Below are 22,447 nucleotides of genomic sequence, written 5' to 3' on the forward strand. Positions count from 1 at the left end.
CATTGTAAATACACCATTGTAAATACACACCTGTACTTTGTATCTCCCCCACCACATTGTAGATTGTAAGCTCTCACGACCAGGGTTGTCTAAAGGTACTGTCACACTTAGCGATGCACCAGCGATCCCGACCAGCGATATGACGCGGTCAGGATCGCTGGTGCATCGCTAAGTGGTCGCTAGTGAGCTGCCACTCAGGCAGATCTCACCAGCGACATCGCAGGGGTCGGGGGTCGCTACTTACCTGTCAGACGCGGCGATCCTGCGTCCTCCCGCCCGGCTCCACGCGTCGCTCGTCGGCACCACAGGAAGCCCAGCAGGAAGCGCCCGACGAGAAATGGTCCAGGACGTTCTCGCGCGATCAGCGATAACCAGCGGGGGAGCGGTCGGAGGCAAGTATCAGACATAGCGATATCGCTAGCAATATCACTATAACGTCACAAAAACCAGTGACGTTACAGCGATATTGCTAGCGACATCACTTAGTGTGACGGGGCCTTTATTTTGCTTTAATTACTGTATTGTTAACGTTATTACATATGAATTGTGTTTTGAAACTGTTAAACTGTAAAGCGTTGCGGAATATGTTGGCGCTATATAAATAAAGATTATTGTATAGTGACCCCCTGTATACTGATCCCCTGTAGCCCATTCACTATCTCCATCCATCCCTCACTCCCTCAAGATGGCTGGACCATCATTGTAAATACATCATTGTAAATACACACCTGTACATTGTATCTCCCCCACCTCATTGTAGATTGTACGCTCTCACGAGCAGGGTCGTCTTATTTTGCTTTAATTACTGTATTGCTAACATTATTACGTATGAATTGTGTTTTGAAACTGTTAAACTGAAAACATATATCCTGCTGGGGGAAGAAGAGAGAGCAGTGGAGATAGCGGCGCAATATGTGAGCGAATGTCATAGTCTGCGAGAAAGACAGCCATGATATGCCATGGACTTCTATGGCCCCCACCCTGGATCTGCCCCATCCCCCCATCCACCTTCCCTATGCCATGGACTTCTCTAGCCCCCATCCTGGATCGGCCCCCATCCCCCCATCCACCTTCCCTATGCCATGGACTTCTCTAGCCCCCATCCTGGATCTGCCCCCACCCACCTTTCCTACAGCCCCTTCCCAACATCCCTACAGTCCCTATCCCTATTCCCTTTTGTACACTTGCTTTGGCAAAACTAATGTGTATTTAGTCCTGCCAATAAAGCTTCTTTGAATCTTGAAAACTGTAAAGCGCTGAGGAATTAGTTGGCGCTATATAAATAAAGATTATTATTATACTGATCCCCCTGTATACTGATTTAAGGGCAGCACGGTGGCTCAGTGGTTCGAATCCCACCAAGGACAACATCTGCAAGGAGTTTGTATGTTCTCCCCGTGTTTGCGTGGGTTTCCTCCGAGTACTCCGGTTTCCTCCCACATTCCAAAGACATACTGATAGGGAATTTAGAATGTGAGCCCCATCGGGGACAGTGATGATAATGTGTGCAAACTGTAAAGCGCTGCGGAATATGTTAGCGCTATATAAAAATAAAGATTATTATTACTATAAGGCTATGTGCACACGTAGCGGAACTCTCGCGGAAATTACCGCAAGAATTCCAGATTTCATTCCGTGGGAAAAAATCGCATTTAAAATTCCCACGATTGTCCCGCGGAAAAACTAGCGTTTTTTCTATTGTAGAAGGAACAACTTTATTCTCATTTGCACAAGGAAAGACTAGAAGCAATGGGATGAAACTGAATGGGAGGAGACACAGATTAGATATTAGAAAAAACTTTTTGACAGTTAGAGTGATCAATGAGTGGAACAGGCTGCCACGAGAAGTGGTGAGTTCTCCTTCAATGGAAGTCTTCAAACAGAGGCTGGACAGGCATCTGACTGGGATGATTTAGCGAATCCTGCTTTGAGCAGGGGGTTGGACCAGATGGCCTAGGAGGTCCCTTCCAACTCTACGATTCTATGATTCCTATATATTGGTCTCCTGTATACCGATCCCCTGTATAGTGACCCCCTGTATACTGATCTTTTGTATACTGATCCCCTGTATCGTGACCCCCTGTATACTCATCCCCTGTATACTGACCCCCTGTATAGTGACCCTTGTATACTCATCCCCTGTATACTGATCCCTCTCTATGCTAATCTCCTGTATACTGATCTCCTGTATACTGACCACCCCGTATACTTATCTCCCCTATACTAATCTCCTGCATACTGATCACCTGTATACTGACCCCTGTGTACTGAACTCTCCTATACTAATCTCCTGTATACTGATCTCATGTATGCTGACCCCCCTGTATACCGATCTCCTGAATGCTGATCCCCCTGTATACTGATTTCCTATATATTGGTCTCCTGTATACCGATCCCCTGTATAGTGACATCCTGCATACTGATCTTTTGTATACTGATCCCACGTATAGTGACCCCCTGTATACTGATCCCCCTGTATACTCATCCCCTGTATACTGATCCCCCTCTATGCTGATCTCCTGTATACTGACCCCCTGTGTACTGATCTCCCCTATACTAATCTCCTGTATACTGACCCCTGTGTACTGATCTCTCCTATACTAATCTCCTGTATACTGATCCCCTGTATGCTGATCCCCCTGTATACTGATCACCTGTATACTGATCCCACTGTATACTGATCTCCAGTATACTGATCTCCTCTATATAATGACCCTCTGTATAGTGACCCCGTTTACTGATCCCCTGTATACTGATCCCCTGTATAGTGACCCCCTGTATACTCATCCCCTGTATAATGATCCCTTGTATAGAGACCCCCCCTGTAAAGTGACCCCTGTATACTGATCCCCTGTATAGTGACCCTCCTGTATACTTATCCCCTGTATACTGATCCCCTTGTATACTGATCTCCAGTATACTGATCTCCTCTATATAATGACCCCCTGTATAGTGACCCCCTGTTTACTGATCCCCTGTATACTGATCCCCTGTATACTGATCCCCTGTATAGTGACCCCCTGTATACTCATCCCCTGTATAATGATCCCTTGTATAGAGACCCCCCTGTAAAGTGACCCCTGTATACTGATCCCCTGTATAGTGACCCTCCTGTATACTTATCCCCTGTATACTGATCCCCTTGTATACTGATCTCCAGTATACTGATCTCCTCTATATAATGACCCCCTGTATAGTGACCCCCTGTTTACTGATCCCCTGTATACTGATCCCCTGTATACTGATCCCCTGTATAGTGACCCCCTGTATACTCATCCCCTGTATAATGATCCCTTGTATAGAGACCCCCCTGTAAAGTGACCCCTGTATACTGATCCCCTGTATAGTGACCCTCCTGTATACTTATCCCCTGTATACTGATCCCCTTGTATACTGATCTCCAGTATACTGATCTCCTCTATATAATGACCCCCTGTACACTGACCCCCTGTATACTGATCATCTGTATACTGATCCCCTGTATCTCCCAGATCCTGGTACCATCCACCCGACCTCAGTCTGTTCCCTGCCATCCCTCTTCACTATACATTATGTCTGCACCAGTGGGATGCCCCAGACAGGCAGCAGCTGGCATTGCAGCCAGTGTCAGGGCTGTTTATATCACAGAGGCAGCAATGTGATATGATTGTAGCTGCCCTAGAAACAGCAGAGCAGCCAACCAAGAGGCTGGTCAGTCACACTGGGCCCCCACAGCCTCACTCTGTCCCCTTCATTCACTAACATCATATTAAGGAGGACCCCCACCCACCCTGTGATGTCCCCCATTATGTCATCCTCCTCCCGCGCTCCCCTCCTCCCTCACTTGCTGTGCCCCCTCCTCTCCTGAGCTCTCCCCCTCCCTCTCCAAACTCTCACTCCTCCTCCCCATCATCCCCGGTACCGCATTGCTGTGGTGCAGGGGTAACTGCATTGCGCTGGGGCCGTCAATAGGTGGACCCCCTCCCGGAGAAATAAAACTGGCTGATCTGGAGCCGGCAGCCCCTGCTGTCTGAGAGCTCAGCCACAGGTAAGAGCTCCCCACCTACAGCCCCCCAATCACTCTCTCCTGTGTGCTGCCCCTTACCCTGTGCTTGTACCCCTCATTATCCGCCCCATATAAGTTGGGAGCCCCCTTTATCCCCTCTCATCTGGGAGCCCCCCATTCATTAAGGCTTCAATAAGTTTAAGTCTGCCCCCTGCAACACTTATCAGCCCCATCACAAGTTCCTGTAGCCCCCTTTTATTGCCCACCCCTTATCACATCTTCCCCTATTCTCAGTTCCACACCCACCTCCCCCTTTTAATTTTTTTTTTACTTTGGAGCCCCCCTTTAATTTGTGGGTGTATGGGAGTGATGGGGGAAGATTTCTATGGGGGCAGGAGATGTTTTGTACCTGGATGGAGGATCTAGGATTTTGGAGAAACGGGCATTTTATCTGTGGCGTAATGTAAAATCCATCAGAGGCTGGAAGAGAAGAGGGAGGGGGCGCCAGCGAATGCAGGGCACGGAGGGCTACAGCATCTGCACACACAGATGGAGCAGACCTGAGTGCCGCACAGAGATGCCCTATGCAAAACTGCATGGAGCATAACAGATAACAAACTCAGCTCCACTAGATCCATATTATTACATCTGTACAGCTGTGTCAGGTTAATGCACATCAGATGCAGCAGAGCTGAGCTTGTCGTGTAGCACAAACATGGTCTGATCGATATCTGTGGATTTACATAGGACTGCAGGCCATTCTACTGCATTGTCTCTTAGCCCAGGCAGATATTATAATGCAAAAAAAAAAATAGGAGCCAAATCTAGCTCTGCTACATTTGTGAAGCCAGCAAACAATGATTAAGGTCAGTGTTATTAAGTTGCTGAGTGGATGAGCGATAAATTGTATCCAAGCAGAAATGGCACATATACGTGTCGGCTCATTGCAAATTAGAAGGTGTAGTAGAGCTGAGTTTGTTATCAAAACTTCTAGAACTCTATTGTTCTTCATGACCAACCCGTCTCTGCTATGCCCAGGCGCAGGAGGGCAGGTTAATTACAGGTTCTGTCTCCCTTTGGATATAAAAGTCCTTCACTACCGTCCCCTGGTGAGCCTCTCTGATGTAACCTATACCCTCTCCTCCTCCGCCTCCTTCTACCTGGCACCCATCTGCTTTCAGGCTGTCCTTGGTATTGTGTTTCTGATCTGGGTGAGGGCACTGACAGTTATGGACTGAATGATCTAGAAGACAGGAATCAGTTGATGCCCCATTAGATGCCAGGGCACAGCGGAGAGGCAATGGCGAAATATCTAACCAGTTCCACTAAGGACAAAAACCCCCAATAATTCTCTGTTCTCCGTTTATCCACTTCTCTTACATTTTTTATTTAATTATTACTTATCTAAGTCTGGGAAAGCCGAGTGACGGGCACCAATTATGGAAACTGCTTATTGTCACCCAGCCTTCCCAGAAACATTCCCAGATAAATCAAAGAGAACCTGTCACCAGGCCAAAAGTGACGGGCAGTTCATAGTTTTATCATTTTTAAGGTTGAAGGTAGACTTAAAGGGGTATTAACATCTCCAAGATCCTACCCCAGTATGTAGTTAGTGTAATAATAATAAAATACCTCCAATTAGAAATGTAGCATAGTTCTTCTAATAAGCTATGTCACTTACACCATGTGCAGGGCATTGTAGTAGCTTAGGTATCCATTGTTATGACCACTAACAACTAACTGTCACTATAAGAGTGGCCACAACCATGGATATCTAAGCTGCTGCAGTGCACTGCACATGGGGTAAGCGACATAGCTTATCAGAAGAACTATACTACATATCTAATTTGAGGTATTGGCTAATATTATTATTAGTACACCTATTACATATTGGTATAGGATCTTGGAGATGGGAAAACCCCTTTAAGTCCATCGAGTTCAACCTCTAGCCTAACATGTTGATCCAGAGGAAGGCAAAAACCCCATGGACCAGATGCTAAAGCTCCTTATTAGGGGAAAATTCCTGCCTGACTCCACATACGGCAATCAGACTAGTTCCCTGAATCAACGCCCTATCACAGAATCTAGTGCTCATAACCTGTAATATTATATGTTTCAAAAAAGTCACACAGGCCCTCCACGAATTTTAGTTGTGAGTAGTGGCAAAGAGTTCCATAGTCTCACTGCTCTTACTGTAAAGAATCTGCATGTCTGATGATCATTAAACCTTCTTTCCTCCAGACGTAGAGGATGCCCCCTTGTCCCTGTCGCAGGGCTAGGTATAAAAAGACCCTTAGAAAGATCTCTGCACTGTCCCCTGATGTATTTATGCCTATGTTATTGTTCTTGTTTTATTCCTACCGCTCCTCTGAGTATTCAGTTTGTTTATTTTTTTTAATAAACCTGCCATACAAGTTCGAGAAATGAGGGCCATTTTCTTTACTGCTAAATATTATGGTCTCTTCCAAGGGGGCGTGGCTCACAGGATTCTCGGGGGCGTGTATTTAGGCTCTCATAATTAACCTGTGAGCCACGCCCCCTTCATAAAGACCCTAAAAATGAGTAGTAAGTAAAAGGTTCCATATCTCTGGAACCATATTGCAAATTTTAAAAATAATAATCAGAAGCAGCGGGAATAAAATAAGAGCAAATTCTGGCCATTTTTGACCTAGTGACAGGTCTTCAGGAAATATTTTTATTTTTAGGGCTGTGTAGATTTTTGATAGAGGGGGAATTCCAGGTACATGGCTCAGTTATGCGGCAAGTTGTGCCCCATGCCTCAGTCACTCCACAGCTAGTACGAATGGGAGGTTTGATAACATACCTTGTATGTTTCCTTCAGACACCCTCATCCGCTACAGAGCATAACCCCCAAGAGGATGGGGAAGGAGAAGACTCACATCAATATCGTTGTCATCGGCCATGTGGATTCCGGCAAATCCACCACCACTGGCCACCTGATTTATAAATGTGGCGGGATTGACAAGAGGACTATTGAGAAGTTCGAGAAGGAGGCAGCTGAGGTGAGTGAGAATGATAAACTGGGTTTAGAGATGGTCTTTGATTCTCTATGATGCTGGCCCTTGGCTACTTTGACATTGACCAGGGTCCCAAAAAGGGTTCTAAGAGCGAAGTAGGTGGAAGTCACTGGAGGATAGCGAGTATGTGTCCAGGTGTTCAATAGAGGATATTATGTTGTGTAGTTCACAGTGATGACATTATATCTGGACTGGGCCCTCATGGTGAAGAACCCAAATTATAGAAAACATGCCACCGTTGTCTCTGGTATCCTACACAAGACAGAATTCTCCCCATTTATGTGGCATCCCATTAAACTATTGAAAGGGTTATCAACTATAGGATAAATGTATCATCACTGGGGGTCTAACGAGAATGGGGGTCCCAAAGTGTCCTGTGTGAATAGAGCGGTAGTGAGTATGTGCGACCACTGCCCCCCGTTAACTGTAGCAGTCGCACATGCTCACTACCAGTCCATTCACAGACGGGACTTTGAGCCCTCAATTCACAAGATCTATGGGGGTGTTAACAGCCAAACCCTCAGTGATCAATCATATATCCAGGGGCGGACGAAGTCAGATGAGGGCTCCTACGCAAGAATAATATATGGACTCTTTGCAGTCCAATAGCTTATCATTAGGCACAATTCCACCTGATTTGGAGGTGATAGTGGGCCTCTTACATCTTGGGCTCTTGTTGCACCAATGAAATGTCTGAATTTATCATCCATGTTGTAGATAGGTGATAAATGTTGTTTATGAGAAAACTTCTTTAAGGGCAGATAATGATGAAGGATGTCATACAGTAATTGAATTATCTATGAAGGCCATCGGGTCCGTTAAGGCCATCAGGGAAAGGTTGGTGGGTATCTGGTAAGGGGCACTCAGCTGATACTGATACTAACATGAAATAGAGACATTTATCTAAAAGTCCCTTTAAGGGGACCATTCAAGATGTGCCTGGATAAGCATTGAAGAGACTGCCAAGCTCAGGGGTCAGATCCCACATCCATTTCACTGCACCATTAGATTAATTTGTGGATCAGGCATCAGCATCTAGTAGACAGAAGTAGCAGAAGAGGATGAGTCAGTGATTTCTATTCTCTCCCCATATCACTATGCCAGCAGAGAAAGATGCAAGATTGCAGTAGGGGGCATTATAATCTGACTCAGAGCCAACCAGAGGAGGCTAAATGTTCTCATTCTCCGTTTTGTATGGATCTAACTCAGCCATCGACCCTTCGGGAGTCTCCATTGACCCAGATGGTGACATCTCATTGGGAGCATTGTACGGTAGAGATGGAGCCCCAAGATGATGATCAGGAGCAGCTGAGGAGTGGAGGCCGCAGAGAACGCCACCTCTGCCAGAGTTTAATTATAGCTGATCTGAGCTGGCAGGCTCCATTTTCTGTGTTCATGCAGAGGGCATGCTGTCCTATCAGCAACACACAGCTGGGAAATGGAGACGTTCTATTAGAGCAAGCATGGGGCCACGGCTGACCTTAACTCGCTGCCACCCAAAGACAATGAACTAGAAAGAGTCTCATCAAATCCGGCGTCAGCTTAATTAAGCATCTTATTCCAGGACATTTTGCCAGAGAGTTTACAGGAAAACTAAACCTAATGCCACGGCCGTAATGCTCTCACTGTAACCATCATGCCCTCACTATAACGACCATCATTTTCAAGTTTATCATCTCCCCACTATCCATCATGTCCTCACTGTCCATCATGTCCTCACTATAACCCACATGTCCTCACTGTTCATCATGTCCTCACTGTCCATCATGATCTCACTGTCCATCATGTCCTCACTATAACCTCCATGTCCTCACTGTCGATCATGCCCTCACTATAATCTCCATGTCCTCATTATATCCTCCCTGTCCTCACTATAACCTCCATGTCCTCACTGTCCATCGTACCCTTAATATAACCTCCACGTCCTCGGTGTCCATCATGTCCTCACTGTCCATGATGCCCTCACTATAACCTCCACGTCCTGGTTGTCCATCATGTCCTCACTGTCCATCATGCCCTGATGGTGACATCATGGTCTGACTAACCAATAAAGCCCTACTGTATCTATCATGTCTTCAACTGGTCTCCACTGTGACTGTCACCATCATGTCCTTGCTGTAACCATTATACCCTAATTGTATCCAGCGAGGTCCAAACTGTAATACTCATACCATCACTGTTACCATCATGCTCTGATTGTCGCGATTGTACCCTGACTGTAATATCAGGCCTTGACTGTAGCCATCATCAGGCCCACACTGTAACTGTGATGCTCTGACTGTAACATTGTGTTGTGAATAATCTCACTATAACCATCATGCCCGGATTCTAACAATCATGACCTCAGCATCCGTCATACTATGATTGTAACATCTCTCCGCCATGTCTGACTGGAACTACCTTTCTTTCATAGTAACCATCATAACTCCACTGTGGCCATGATGCCCTCACTGTATCTATTATTCCCTGTCTGTAATCACCATGCCCTCTCTGTAACCATCATATCATCTCTGTAACCATAATGCCCCCGCAGTACATGATGCTCTAACTATAACCATCATACTTTCTATGCAATGTTATGTTTTCACTTTTACCATAATTCCCTCACTGTAGCCATCATACCCAGTGGTGTAACTTGAAGCTCATGGGCCTCCTGCAAAATCTTCAGCAGGGCCCTAACTATAAAGAGTCTGTAATAGTATTGTTCTTTTGGTATGAGCCAGAGGGACCATTTGGAGCCATGATGCCCTCACTATCTATTATACCCTGTCTTTACTCACTATGCCCTCATGTATTTATCATACCCTCACTGTAGCCATCATGCCCTCACTGTAGACATGATGCCCTCACTGAAGACATGATGCCCTCAATGTAGCCATGATGCCCTTGTAAGGCGGCCAGGGTGGTAGTTGTGGCAATAAGCTGTAGTGTTCCCACACCCTGGCGCCCCACAAAGGAAATATAATGTCCCTTCCGTTGTATGTGCAGCACACTCACATTTACTGTCAGAGTCCCCTCTTCAGCTCCATGGTCCTTACAGACGTCTCCAAAGACAGTGTCCATTCTTAACAGGTTAACTTTACTTAACAGTAGGGTTTTCATCACAAGTGTGGTAAAGTGTATACAAAGTGACATTTATTCAGTTTTCTCTGCCTTCCCAGCAATCTCTGTTCCTTCTGGCAATCCCTGCCTCACTTTCTGGTAATCCCTGCCTCGTTGGACAATCTCTGTCCTGTTTTAGCAATCTCTGCCCTTCCCGGATAATCTCTGTCCTTGCTCAGCAATCTTTGCTCTTAACGGACAATCCCTATTATATTCCAGCAATCACTGCTTGTTCCCGGACAATCCCTGTCCTATTTCAGCAATCACTGCTTGTTCCTGGACAATTCCTGTCCCATTCCTGCAATCACTGCTTCTTCCTGGTCAATCCCTGTCCCATCCGTGCTCATAGGCCCTCCAGCTTCCTACCATTCACCTGGTCTGGCTTCAAATTAAAGGGTAACAGGCTCGTCATCTCAGCTTCACCTAGTCCCTGCCGTAAGCTTTGGATCCTCCTCGGAACGGTCCTGTTTAAGCAGGTGAACGCCTGCATGACACTCAGCTTGGGGCCCCTTCTTGCCCAATCAACCTTATACCCATGGCTGTCAGACTGTCACCACAGACTGGGCAAGGCTGCCCGGGTTCTGCTCACTAACCAGGAAGTGTCTTCACTATATCCCCTGTAACTCTTCCCAGTCTGGAAAACCCCTATTCTAACTATATTATTCCCTACCTCTAATGTGCCCCATTATTCTTATCCCACTATTAACTTACCCTATCCCTAATCTTATAGACAGTACATATCAAGGACATACACAAAACAGCAACAGTACAGGAACACATTAACATTAGTAAACAACAAGATACTGCACGTAATTCCTGTGAACAGTGTCCAAAGAGGGGGAGGCATGTGACGGCCTTGGTCACCCCCTTACGCCCTCACTGTAGCCATGATAATTCTCTTACAGTAGCCATCACGCCCTCACTGTAGCCATGATGCCGTCACTGTAGCCACAGTGCTCTCGCTGTAGCCATGATGCCATTATTGTAGCTTTCATGCTCTTACTGTAGCCACAATGTCCTCATTGTATTTGTCAAGTCCTCACTGTAACCATCAAACCTGGATTTTATCCATCCTTCCATCTTTACAACCCTTTAGGGCTATATATAATGATAAATTCTATCATATCCCCATTTAATTTCAGTCTTTTGTTCTCTGTTAGCAGCCATTTAAGACAGAGCTGTCTGTAGTGTAGTCTAGTGGGATATCTGACAGCGACTCTCTACCACCTTGACTACTGTATGTCACCTATATCCAGTGCTGAGAGCCTTAACCTACTAGTAGGTGGCTCATGTTAGAAGCTTGTAGCTACTGCTTCTATATAATGTAAGACTGATTGTTGTTTCAAAAACTTGCCTAGATGTTTTCCTAATTCGCTTACTGAAAGCATTGTCAACTACCCCCCCCCCCCCAAAAAAAAAGGAAAAACATCAGTAGATGTTAGCCTTAGAGTCCTTTCTTCTGTAAAGTATTCTATTTAACAAAATGTAGAGTGACTGTCAGTGTGACCCCAGAACTTGTCTCACTGCATCACCACTTATGGATGTTCACAGCATCCCCGTATACAGCTCAATAATAATCACTGTAATGTGTCCTCACATCTTTGTTTTTCCTAGATGGGTAAAGGCTCCTTCAAGTACGCTTGGGTTCTAGACAAACTGAAAGCAGAAAGGGAGCGAGGTATCACCATTGACATCTCTTTGTGGAAGTTTGAGACCACCAAGTATTACATCACTATTATTGATGCCCCTGGACATCGCGACTTCATCAAGAATATGATCACTGGAACTTCTCAGGTGAGTAAAGTGGGCCGAAAAGTGGCAGATGCGGTTTAACAATGATAAATGTAAGGTTATACACATGGGAAGAAGGAATCAATATCACCATTACACACTGAACTGGAAACCACTGGGTAAATCTGACACGGAAAAGGACTTGGGGATCCTAGTTAATGATAAACTTACCTGGAGCAGCCAGTGCCAGACAGCGGCTGCCAAGGCAAACAGGATCATGGGGTGCATTAAAAGAGGTCTGGATACACATGATGAGAGCATTATACTGCCTCTGTACAAATCTCTGGTTAGACGGCACATGGAGTACTGTGTACAGTTTTGGGCATCGGTGCTCAGGAAGGATATAATGGAACTAGAGCGAGTACAAAAGGAGGGCAACAAAATTAATAAAGGGGATGGGAGAACTACAATGCCCAGAGAGATTAGCAAAATTAGGATTATTTAGTCGAGAAAAAAGATGACTGAGGGGCGATCTAATAACCATGTATAAGTATATAAGGGGACAATACAAATCTCTCTCCGAGGATCTGTTTATACCAAGGAAGGTGACGGTCACAATGGGGCATTCTCTGCGTCTGGAGGAGAGAAGGTTTTTTACACCAACATAGAAGAGGATTCTTTACTGTTAGAGCAGTGAGAATCTTGAATTCCTTGCCTGAAGAGGTGGTGATGGCGAACTCAGTCAAGGGGTTCAAGAGAGGCCTGGATGTCTTCCTGGAGCGTAACAATGTTGTATTTTACAGTTATTAGGTTCTTTAGAAGGATGTAGATCTGGGGAATTATACTGATGGAATATAGGCTGAACTGGATGGGCAAAATGTCTTTTTCCGACCTTACTATCCTTGTTACTATGTTTTTAGTAGAGACCTCGATTGTCCAAAATCAGGCTCAGACATAGACAACATAGGGCTTCCATTCAAGGACAATATAGAAGAGAGATTAGCAAAATTATGTTCTATGTTCTCTACTCTTGCAGCCTGTTTTCCCATAGCTTTGTGTTCATTAAAGAATATATCCCTCATGGTCTTCAGAAAGAAGTTAGTATATGCAAATTGAGACTATGTCTTCTTCTATGACCAGTGGGTCAGGCCTAGGGCTAGTTCGTTTCACTGGCCATCTGTAGAAAATCCACTTTACAATACTGTACACAATTGCCTTGTTCACCTTCAATAATGGCAGTAAATGTTCTTTTATCAGGCAGACTGTGCGGTCTTGATAGTGGCAGCCGGTGTTGGTGAATTTGAAGCTGGAATCTCAAAGAATGGCCAAACGAGAGAGCACGCTTTGCTAGCTTACACACTTGGAGTAAAACAACTCATCGTAGGCATCAACAAAATGGACTCCACTGAGCCGCAGTACAGTGAGAAACGTTACGATGAGATTGTAAAAGAGGTCAGCGCTTACATCAAGAAGATTGGGTACAATCCGGCCACTGTACCTTTCGTACCCATCTCCGGCTGGCATGGGGACAATATGCTGGAGCCATCTCCTAATGTAAGTGAGGAAATGTTATGTCCCTGGTCTATTTCTACTTTGGGCTAGTGCTTAAACCCGGAATATACAAAGCAGAATAAAATGGTTGAGTTACACCAAATATGACCAATGGACTAATCTGGTTGGAGGCATGTGGCAAAATGTTAACAGTTGATTCAACTACAATGTCATTATTTGTGGTCAGGTGATTATTTTAGCTACTTTGGGTTTCTAATAGAAGCCACATTGCTCCTCAATAGCTCCCATCCTCCATGGTTAGCTCCCTTTTCAAATATATTTCCTGACTCATCATCATGATGGATCTGGCAGGTCCAGAACATTCCCTCGGTCATCAGATCAGATAAACCCAGTTATAAAAAGACAGGGGCTTAGTGCCAGTAGAGATGACGCAGAACTTGTGTAACCTAAACAAGGTCTTCAGCTCAGACGCCAATGTGGAGGGCTTTAATATATTCTTAATATGTTACTAAAACTGGAAGCTTCTTGAGATGGATAACTGTCGGGTGGATGCAACTGAGATGTAAAGCAAGGGCAAATAGGAAACCCACGATATAAGTTAGGGTGACTTAAAATTTTAGCCCATGTGTTGGGCGGCACCACCATAACGTTGTGTGGCTGTAATTGCTTTAAGGACACCTGTCTTACTTCACCCCCATAACACCAATATGTCCAAAACAAATCAGAAGTCAGAAAATAATAATGTCATCTATAGGAACTAGACATATTGTTCTTGTGAGGTCAAAGTACTTTAGACAATAGTCCTTGCCAATCTTACCCAACACATTCAACTAAAAATCCATCCATAGCATTTTGTTTCCCATCTTATAGGAGATTTGGTTTCAAGTGTTTTTATTTTGAGGCAGAATTATTAAAGGAAAGGCTTAAAGGGGTGGACCAGCTGGAAACAAAAAGATATGAATCAAGAAAGTCGATTTAAAGGTATCGGTGCTGGTCCTCACAACTCCACTTCCGGTTTGGGTTAGATAAAGGAGAGTGTTTTCTGTGTTAGAAAGTAAGCTGTGCTGTGTGCGAAGTGGGCTGACAGACTGTATGTTCCTGCAAAAACTATCCTTTGTCAGACTCAAACAAGAAGTGGGGCTGCCAGAACCCAAGACCAGCATTGATCATGTTTAGATTGGAGAACCTTTCTGAACATAAATAATTAGTTTTTTTTATTGTAAAGACATCTAATTTATTTATTTTTTGCTGCAAAACCTCTTTAATCATACACTCCAGGCATAAGATCAGCCATTATACAGTTTTTACAAACAGTGGTCTGGGTTTTTTGGATATGCAAATTGTGCTCGGCATCCATCTGAAAAAGACCTTTAGATGCAATTATGAGTAAATCTGTGCACGTCAGAAGCTCTTAGCCAATAACCATTACTCAGAACATTCCCAAAATGTTGATTGGCTGAAAGCATGCAATTGATGGACAGCAGCTCATAATGCTCCTCTCAAAGGTTGCTTTCAGCTGGATGCCTGATAGCACCACTATGTTGGGTATTTAAAACCCTTGGAGGCAATATTCAAGTGAAGGAAGGAGGGTCAGGTGGTTGATCATATAGCATGGAGTGATAAAGCACTTGTAGCCGTGATCCCCTGGAAAGTCTTCGATCGTTGACATCACAGACTCCCAGTGAATACCTAAGCTCAATGAATGAATGCTCACTTTCACGGCTTAAAACAACCAAAACACTATGATCTCTATTTAATTCTTGTCCCCAACCTTCCCTGTTTTACCCTACCCTCTGATGTCTGGTCTTCTGTCCAATAGATGCCTTGGTTTAAGGGATGGAAGGTGGAGAGAAAAGAAGGAAATGCAAGTGGTGTTTCACTTCTTGAAGCTTTGGACACAATTCTTCCACCAACTCGTCCAACAGATAAACCTCTGCGCCTCCCACTTCAAGATGTGTATAAAATTGGAGGTAAGGTGTTCATATGATTGACACAGTAGACATAAAAAGTCTACATACCCCTTTTAAGATGCCAAGTTTTTCTCATGTAAGAAAATCCTATAAAGAAGGATCATTTCAGACTCTTTTCCTCCCTGGCAGGCATTTTAATGAGGGTGTCTAGACCTTTTGTATACACAGTGTGTATGCAAATATACAACTTATTTTTTGAATTATACGATGCAGTTTTTTTGGGGAAATTTTTTTGGGGGAAAATGGGGATGCATCTTATAATTCGAATATACCTTACCGACTGCAGTAGAGCGGGGTGCCAGGGTCGCTTCTGGCGGAGGCAAGAGTGGGGCGATGCTGTGGGTCTCAGGCTGGGAGGAGGTGGTGTTTGGAGAAGCGACGCTGCGGGTGTTCGGTGGTGTGGGGGCTCTGCCGACATTTTGTGAAAGCCCAGAGCCCCCACACTTCAATGGTTTCCGAGATTTCGGGAGACGAAATCTCAGCACCGAGATCTCCATCTGCGCATGCGCCTCCCCTGGCAGCAATTTTCCCGGAGTCCACTGCAATGTAAACCATGGAAGTACGAGACCTCAGGGTTTTCACAAAATGTTGGCAGAGTCCTCACACCACCGAACACCCACAGCATCGCACCGCTGAACACCCCTTCCTCCTAGGCTGGGGTTTGCAGCATCGCCCCACTTTTGCCTTCACCAGCAGCAGCCCTCGGACCTCACTTCACCATAGCCGCCACCCCCCGGTAAGCAATAAGATGCACGGATCATAAGAAGCACCACCATTTTATTAAATTTATTTATTTTTTCTCCCCCAAATTTGGGTTGTGTGTCTTATAATACGGTGCATCATATAATCTGCAAAATATGGTATATACTGTATATTGTTAAAATGCTGCCTTACTGAAAGCATGGCTACTAGGAGAAAATTAATGTCCTTGATGTAGCTGCTCACTTTCAGTCATAGGAGCGGTGCAGAGATCAGCTGTAGTCATCCCTCACTATACTGTGAGCTGCAGCTGTAGTCGCTCTTTGGCAGTTTAGTTGACAGCCGGGGGGTATATCTAAAGGGAAATAGCAGTTTGTAACATTATTATTTATTATTATAGCGCCATTTATTCCATGGCGCTTTACATGTGAGGAGTGGTATACATAATAAAATCAAGTACAGTAATCTTAAACAATACAAGTCACGACTGGTACAGGATGAGAGAGGACCCTGCCTGCGAGAGCTCACAATCTACAAGGGATGGGTGAGGATACAGTAGGCGAGGGTAGAGCTGGTCGTGCAGCAGTTTGGTCGATCGGTGGTTACTGCCGGTTGTAGGCTTGTCGGAAGAGGTAGGTCTTCAAGTTCCTTTTGAAGGTTTCCATGGTAGATGAGAGTCTGATATGTTGTGGTAGAGAGTTCCAGAGAAGGGGGAATACGTGGGAGAAATCTTGTATGCGATTGTGAGAAGAGGAGATAAGAGGGGAGTATAGAAGGAGATCTTGTGAGGATCGGAGGTTGCATGCAAGTAAGTACTGGGAGACAAGGTCACAGATGTATGGAGGAATAGTGGAGGGACAGGTGGATTAGTCGAGCAGCAGAGTTTAGAATAGATTGGAGGGGTGTGAGAGCGTTAGAGGGGAGGCCACAGAGCAGGAGGTTGCATTAGTCAAGACGGAAGATGAAGAGGGCATGGACTAGGGGTTTTGCAGATTCTTGGTTGAGGAACGTACGGATTTGGGAAATATTTTTGAGTTGAAGTCGGCAAGAAGTGAAAAGGGCTTGGATATGTGGTTTGAAGGAGAGATCAGTGACAATGATTACCCCAAGGCAGCGAGCTTGTGGAACTGGGGAGAGTTAGCAACCATTTACTTTAAAGGATAGGTCTGTTGGGGGAGTCGAATGAGATGGGGGAAAGATGATGAATTCTGTTTTGTCCATATTATGTTTTAGAAATCTAGAAGAAGGATGAAATAGCAGACAGATATTGTGGGATTCTGGTTAGTAGGGTGGTGATATCTGGTCCAGAGGTGTAGATCTGTGTGTCATCAGCATAGAGGTGATACTGAAAGCCGTGAGATTCTATGAGTTGTCCGAGGTGTAAATGGAGAAGAGTAGAGGCCCTAGGACTGAACCTTGCGGGACTGACAGATAAGGGGCGAGGTGAGGAGGTGGTGAGTGAGTGGGAGACGCTGAATGTCCGGTCTGTTAGGTATGACGAGATTCAAGATATGGGCAAGTCAGTGATGCCAAGAGATGAGAGGGTCTGTAATAACAGGGAATGGTCCACTGTGTCAAAGGCAGAGGACAGGTCTAGGAGGAGGAGGACAGAGTAGTGCCGCTTGGCTTTAGCAGTTAGTATGTCACTGGTGACCTAAGTTAGGGCAGATTCAGTGGAGTGATGCGGCTGGAAGCCAGATTGTTGTGTGGTTGAAGAGGAAGCAAGAAGAGAGGTGGGAGGACAGTTCAAGATGGACAAGTTGTTCCAGTAGTTTTGAGGCATAGGGGAGAAGTGATATGGGGCGATAGCTAGATACAGAGGTTGGGTCAAGAGAGGGTTTTTTGAGGATAGGTATGATTGAGGCATGGTTAAAGTTTGTGGGGAATACACCAGTTGTTAGTGAGAGGTTGAAAAGATGGGTTAGGATTAGGATGAAGACTGTGGTGAGGTTTGGGATGAAGTGGGATGGGATCGGGTCAAGTGCACAGGTGGTGAGATGTGATCTTGAGAGTAGAGTGGATCAGCTCAAAATTAAAAAAAAAGTGTTTAAACAAAAGAGACATAAATTAAAATTTCATGTATCGGCCCTTTTGCCTTCTAAACAGCATCAATTCTTCTAGGTACACTTACACATACTTTTTGAACTAACTCAGAAAAGTGACGAACTAACCACAGATCTTCTGTGGATGTCACTTGTACAAATCCTTCTGTCTCCTCATGTAATCCCAGACAGACTGTATGATAATGAGTTGAGGGCTCTGTGGGGCCGTATCATCACTTCCAGGACTGCTTGTTCTTCTTTACAATGAAGATAGTTCTTAATGACATTGACTGTATGTTGTCGGTCATTGTCCTTCTGTATAATAAATTAGGAGCCAATCAGACACCTCCCTGATGGTATTACATGATGAATAAGTATCTGCCTGTATTTCTCAGCATTGAGGACACCATTTCCTGAAGAGCAGCCCCAAACTTGCAAGGAGCCTCCTCCATGCTTCACTGTAGACATTCATTATTGTAAAGCTCTGCAGACCTTTAGCTAAAAAAAAGCTTTCTGTTTAAGCCAAATATTTCACATTTTGACTCATCAGTCCAGATCACCTGCTGCCATTTTTCTGCACCTCAGTTCCTATGTTTTTGCGTACTATTGACCTATTGTTTTGACTACAATTCTTCAATGAAGAAAACTTCTGGCTGGACTGCTCTGAACAGAAGAAATTTGTAGATGAGTCCAAGTTGTTGCTGCCAGTTCTGAGCTGATGGCACAGCTGGACATTTTCCAACTTAAAAGGCAAGTAAGCATGTTGTCTTTCATCTGCTGCACTAAGTTTTCTCATCCGACCACTGCGAATATGGTCCTCAATGTTGAACATTTTTTGGTACTTCTTCAAAAGCGCAAGAATGACACATCTTCAAATCCAAGTCAGCTACAAAATATTTTCTGGGCATAGACCTTGCTGATGCAGTATACCTTGTCTTGTTGTTGTGCACATTGTTGCCAGGGGATATAATATGTGACGTGAAACTGTCTTTCACAACATCACCTTTGTTTGTTATTCCTCAATTTTAAACCCCCTACACAGCTGTTTCTGTATCAGTTAATGACTGTGTTTCAACCTACATATGACGGTCATTATCACCTGTTCGGTGTCTCATACACCTGACTATAATCCTACAGAATCCCTGACTTTGTACAAGTGTACCTAGAGTAATTGATGCTGTTTTGAAGATAAAAAGCAGTCACCCCAAATATTGATGTGATTTACATTTCTCTTTTGTTCATTAACTTTTTGTCAAGTAATGTAAGCAAACTATTAACAATTCTATTTTTTAAGGTACCTTTACTTTGCAGCATTTTCTCATCACCTGCCTAAAACTTTTGCACAAAACTTTAGGTATTTATGCCCACATATGACTGATAATAATAATTTGAAACTTCAAGCGGTTTTCCCACGAACAATAGATCTTGGAATAATAATATGGTAATTTCCATAATTGGATGTGTTAAAAAATGTCCCTGTGCTGAGATAATCTTATAAATGTGCCCCTGCTGTGTACTGTGTAATGGCTGTCTTAGACACGGAATATGGTCTGATCATACCATAGCCCCTCGCCACTAAAAAAAGCATAAATTAACTGTGTATTATTACATTTTTGGGAAGTTGAGTTCAAATTCCCTAGCCACACCCAGGCCTTAAACAAGAAATCACTTAAATAGGACCTGTCTGAAAAAGTGAAGTAGACCAAAAGATTCTCAAAAGCTAGACATCATGCTGTGATACAAAGAAATTATGGAACAAATGAGAAACAAAGTAATTGAGATCTATCAGTCTGGAAAAGGTTATAAAGCTATTTCTAAAGCTTTGGGACTCCAGAGAACCACAGTGAGAGCAATTATCCACAAATTACGAAAACATGGAACAGTGGTGAATCTTTCCAGGAGTGGCCGGCTGACCAAAATTACCCCAAGAATGCAGCGACGACTCATCCAAGAGGTCACAAAACACCCCACAACAACATCCAAAGAACTGCAGGCCCCACGTGCCTCAGTTATGCTCGTCTCAGTTTTGCCAGAAAACATCTTGATGATCCCAAATACTTTTGAGAGAATACTGTGTGAATTGCTGAGACAAAAAAATACATCTGGCCAACTGTTTGTGACCTCAAACTGAAGCACACTTGGGTTATGCAGCAGGGCAATGTTTTGCAACACACCAACAAGTCCACCTCTGCATGGCTTAAGAAAAACAAAATTAAGATTTTGGAGTGGGCTAGTCAAAGTCCTGACCTTTATCCGATTGAGATGCTGTGGCATGTCCTTAAATGGTGGTTCATGAAACTCTCCAATGTGGCTGAATTTTACAACAATTCTGGAAAGATGAGTGGGCCAAAATTCCTCCAGAGCGTTGTAACAGACTCATTGCTAGCGATTGATTGCAGTTGCTGCTGCTAAGGGTGGCCCAACCTGTTATTAGGTTTAGGGGTTAATAAATTTTTGACACAGGGCCCTGTAGGTATGGATTTCTTTTTCCCTTAATAATAAAGGCCTTCATTTATAAACTGCATTTTGTGTTTACTTGTGTTATCTTTGTCTAATATTTAAGTGTGACAATCATGCAAAGGAATAGGAAATCAGGAAGAGCGCATATATATAAATGTCTTTCATTCTGGTATATATGTCCCTTTTCCTGGGCCCCATCCTCGTATATATTTCCCTTATCCTGGGCCCCATCCTCATGTATATAGCCCCCATCCTGGTATATGTCCCTTATCCTGGTCCCTATCTTGATATATATGCATCCCCCATCCTGGTATTTGTCCCTTATCCTGGGCCCCATGCTGATGTATATATCCCCCATCCCAGTGTATGTATCCCTTATCCTGGGCCCCATCCAGGTATATACAGTTAGGCCCATATATATTTGGACAGAGACAACATTTTTCTAATTTTTTGTTCTAGACATTACCACAATGAATTTTAAACAAAACAATTCAGATACAATTGAAGTTCAGACTTTCAGCTTTAATTTGAGGGTATCCACATTAAAATTGGATGAAGGGTTTAGGAGTTTCAGCTCCTTAACATGTGCCACCCTGTTTTTAAAGGGACCAAAAGAAATTGGACAATTAACTCCAAGGCTATTTCATGGACAGGTGTGGGCAATCCCTTCATTATGTCATTCTCAATTAAGCAGATAAAAGGCCTGGAGTTGATTTGAGGTGTAGTGCTTGCATTTGGAAGGTTTTGCTGTGAAGGAAACATGCGGTCAAAGGAGCTCTCCATGCAGGTGAAACAAGTCATCCTTAAGCTGCAAAAACAGAAAAAACCATCTGAGAAATTGCTACAACATTAGGAGTGGCAAAATCTACAGTTTGGTACATCCTGAGAAAGAAAGCAAGCACTGGTGAACTCATCAATGCAAAAAAAACCTGGGCGCCCAAGGAATACAACTGTGGTGGATGATCGCAGAATAGTCTCCATGGTGAAGAAAATCCCCTTCACAACAGCCAACCAAGTGAACAACACTCTCCAGGAGGTAGGCGTATCAATATCCAAATCTACCATAAAGAGAAGACTGCATGAAAGTAAATACAGAGCGTGTGCTCAGATCCAGCCAAATGCAGCCAAACTGATTGGTCGTCGTTTCATACTACAGATGGACAATGACCCAAAACATAAAGCCAAAGCAACCCAGGAGTTTATTAAAGGAAAGAAGGGGAATATTCATGAATGGCCAAGTCAGTCACCTGATCTCAACCCAATTGAGCATGCATTTCACTTGTTAAAGACTAAACTTCAGTCAGAAAGGTCCACAAACAAGCAGCAACTGAAAACCACCGCAGTGAAGGCCTGGCAGAGCATCAAAAAGGAGGAAACACAGCGTCTGGTGATGTCCATGAGTTCAAGACTTCAGGCAGTCATTGCCAACAAAGGGTTTTCCACCAAGTACTAGAAACAGTAGCGTAGCTACCGGGGGGCAGAGGGGGCGGTCGCCCCGGGCCCCGCACTCTGAGGGGGCCCACCCGGATTTACACTTAACTGTATCTGCGGCAGAGAGGGAGAATCAATCATCTCCCTGCTCTGCCCCTATATTTTCTTCCTTGCCACAGGACCTGTGATGAGGTCACAGGAGAAGAGGAGTCATGGTCACATGATCAGGGGCCTCACTGACTGTATGCACTATGCAGGACTCTGCTGTGCTGGTTGTCATGGCACGCTGGGGATTGGAGCAGTAGCGTAGCTCTAATCTCTTCTTGGTGCACAGGACCTGTGATGAGGTCACAGGAGGGGAGGAGTCGAGGTCACATGATCAGGGGCCTCTGTATGCAGGACTTTGCTGTGCTGGTTGTCATGGTGCTGGATGAAGGGAAGTTTCTGTGTGGGGTCAGAAGGGGTTTACAGGGTGCA

At 44.4% G+C, this 22,447-nt stretch overlaps 1 protein-coding gene across 1 annotated transcript in view; it reads left to right on the plus strand.

The window, feature by feature from the left end:
• The first annotated feature begins 3,839 nt into the window (after window positions 1-3,839).
• The window catches only part of EEF1A2 (eukaryotic translation elongation factor 1 alpha 2), a 35,198-nt gene continuing 16,590 nt past the window's right edge, over window positions 3,840-22,447 (plus strand). Inside the window, exons 1-5 of the mRNA XM_073580878.1 lie at window positions 3,840-4,027; window positions 6,828-7,008; window positions 11,740-11,919; window positions 13,114-13,410; window positions 15,188-15,338. Coding sequence (XP_073436979.1) covers window positions 6,865-7,008; window positions 11,740-11,919; window positions 13,114-13,410; window positions 15,188-15,338 — 772 coding nt within the window. The 5' untranslated portion in view covers window positions 3,840-4,027; window positions 6,828-6,864. The remainder of the gene's footprint in view (window positions 4,028-6,827; window positions 7,009-11,739; window positions 11,920-13,113; window positions 13,411-15,187; window positions 15,339-22,447) is intronic.

Source organism: Dendrobates tinctorius, unplaced genomic scaffold, assembly GCF_039654945.1.
Source record: "Dendrobates tinctorius isolate UK_male_01 unplaced genomic scaffold, ASM3965494v1 ptg000065l, whole genome shotgun sequence".
NCBI classification, from domain to species: Eukaryota; Metazoa; Chordata; class Amphibia; order Anura; family Dendrobatidae; genus Dendrobates; species Dendrobates tinctorius.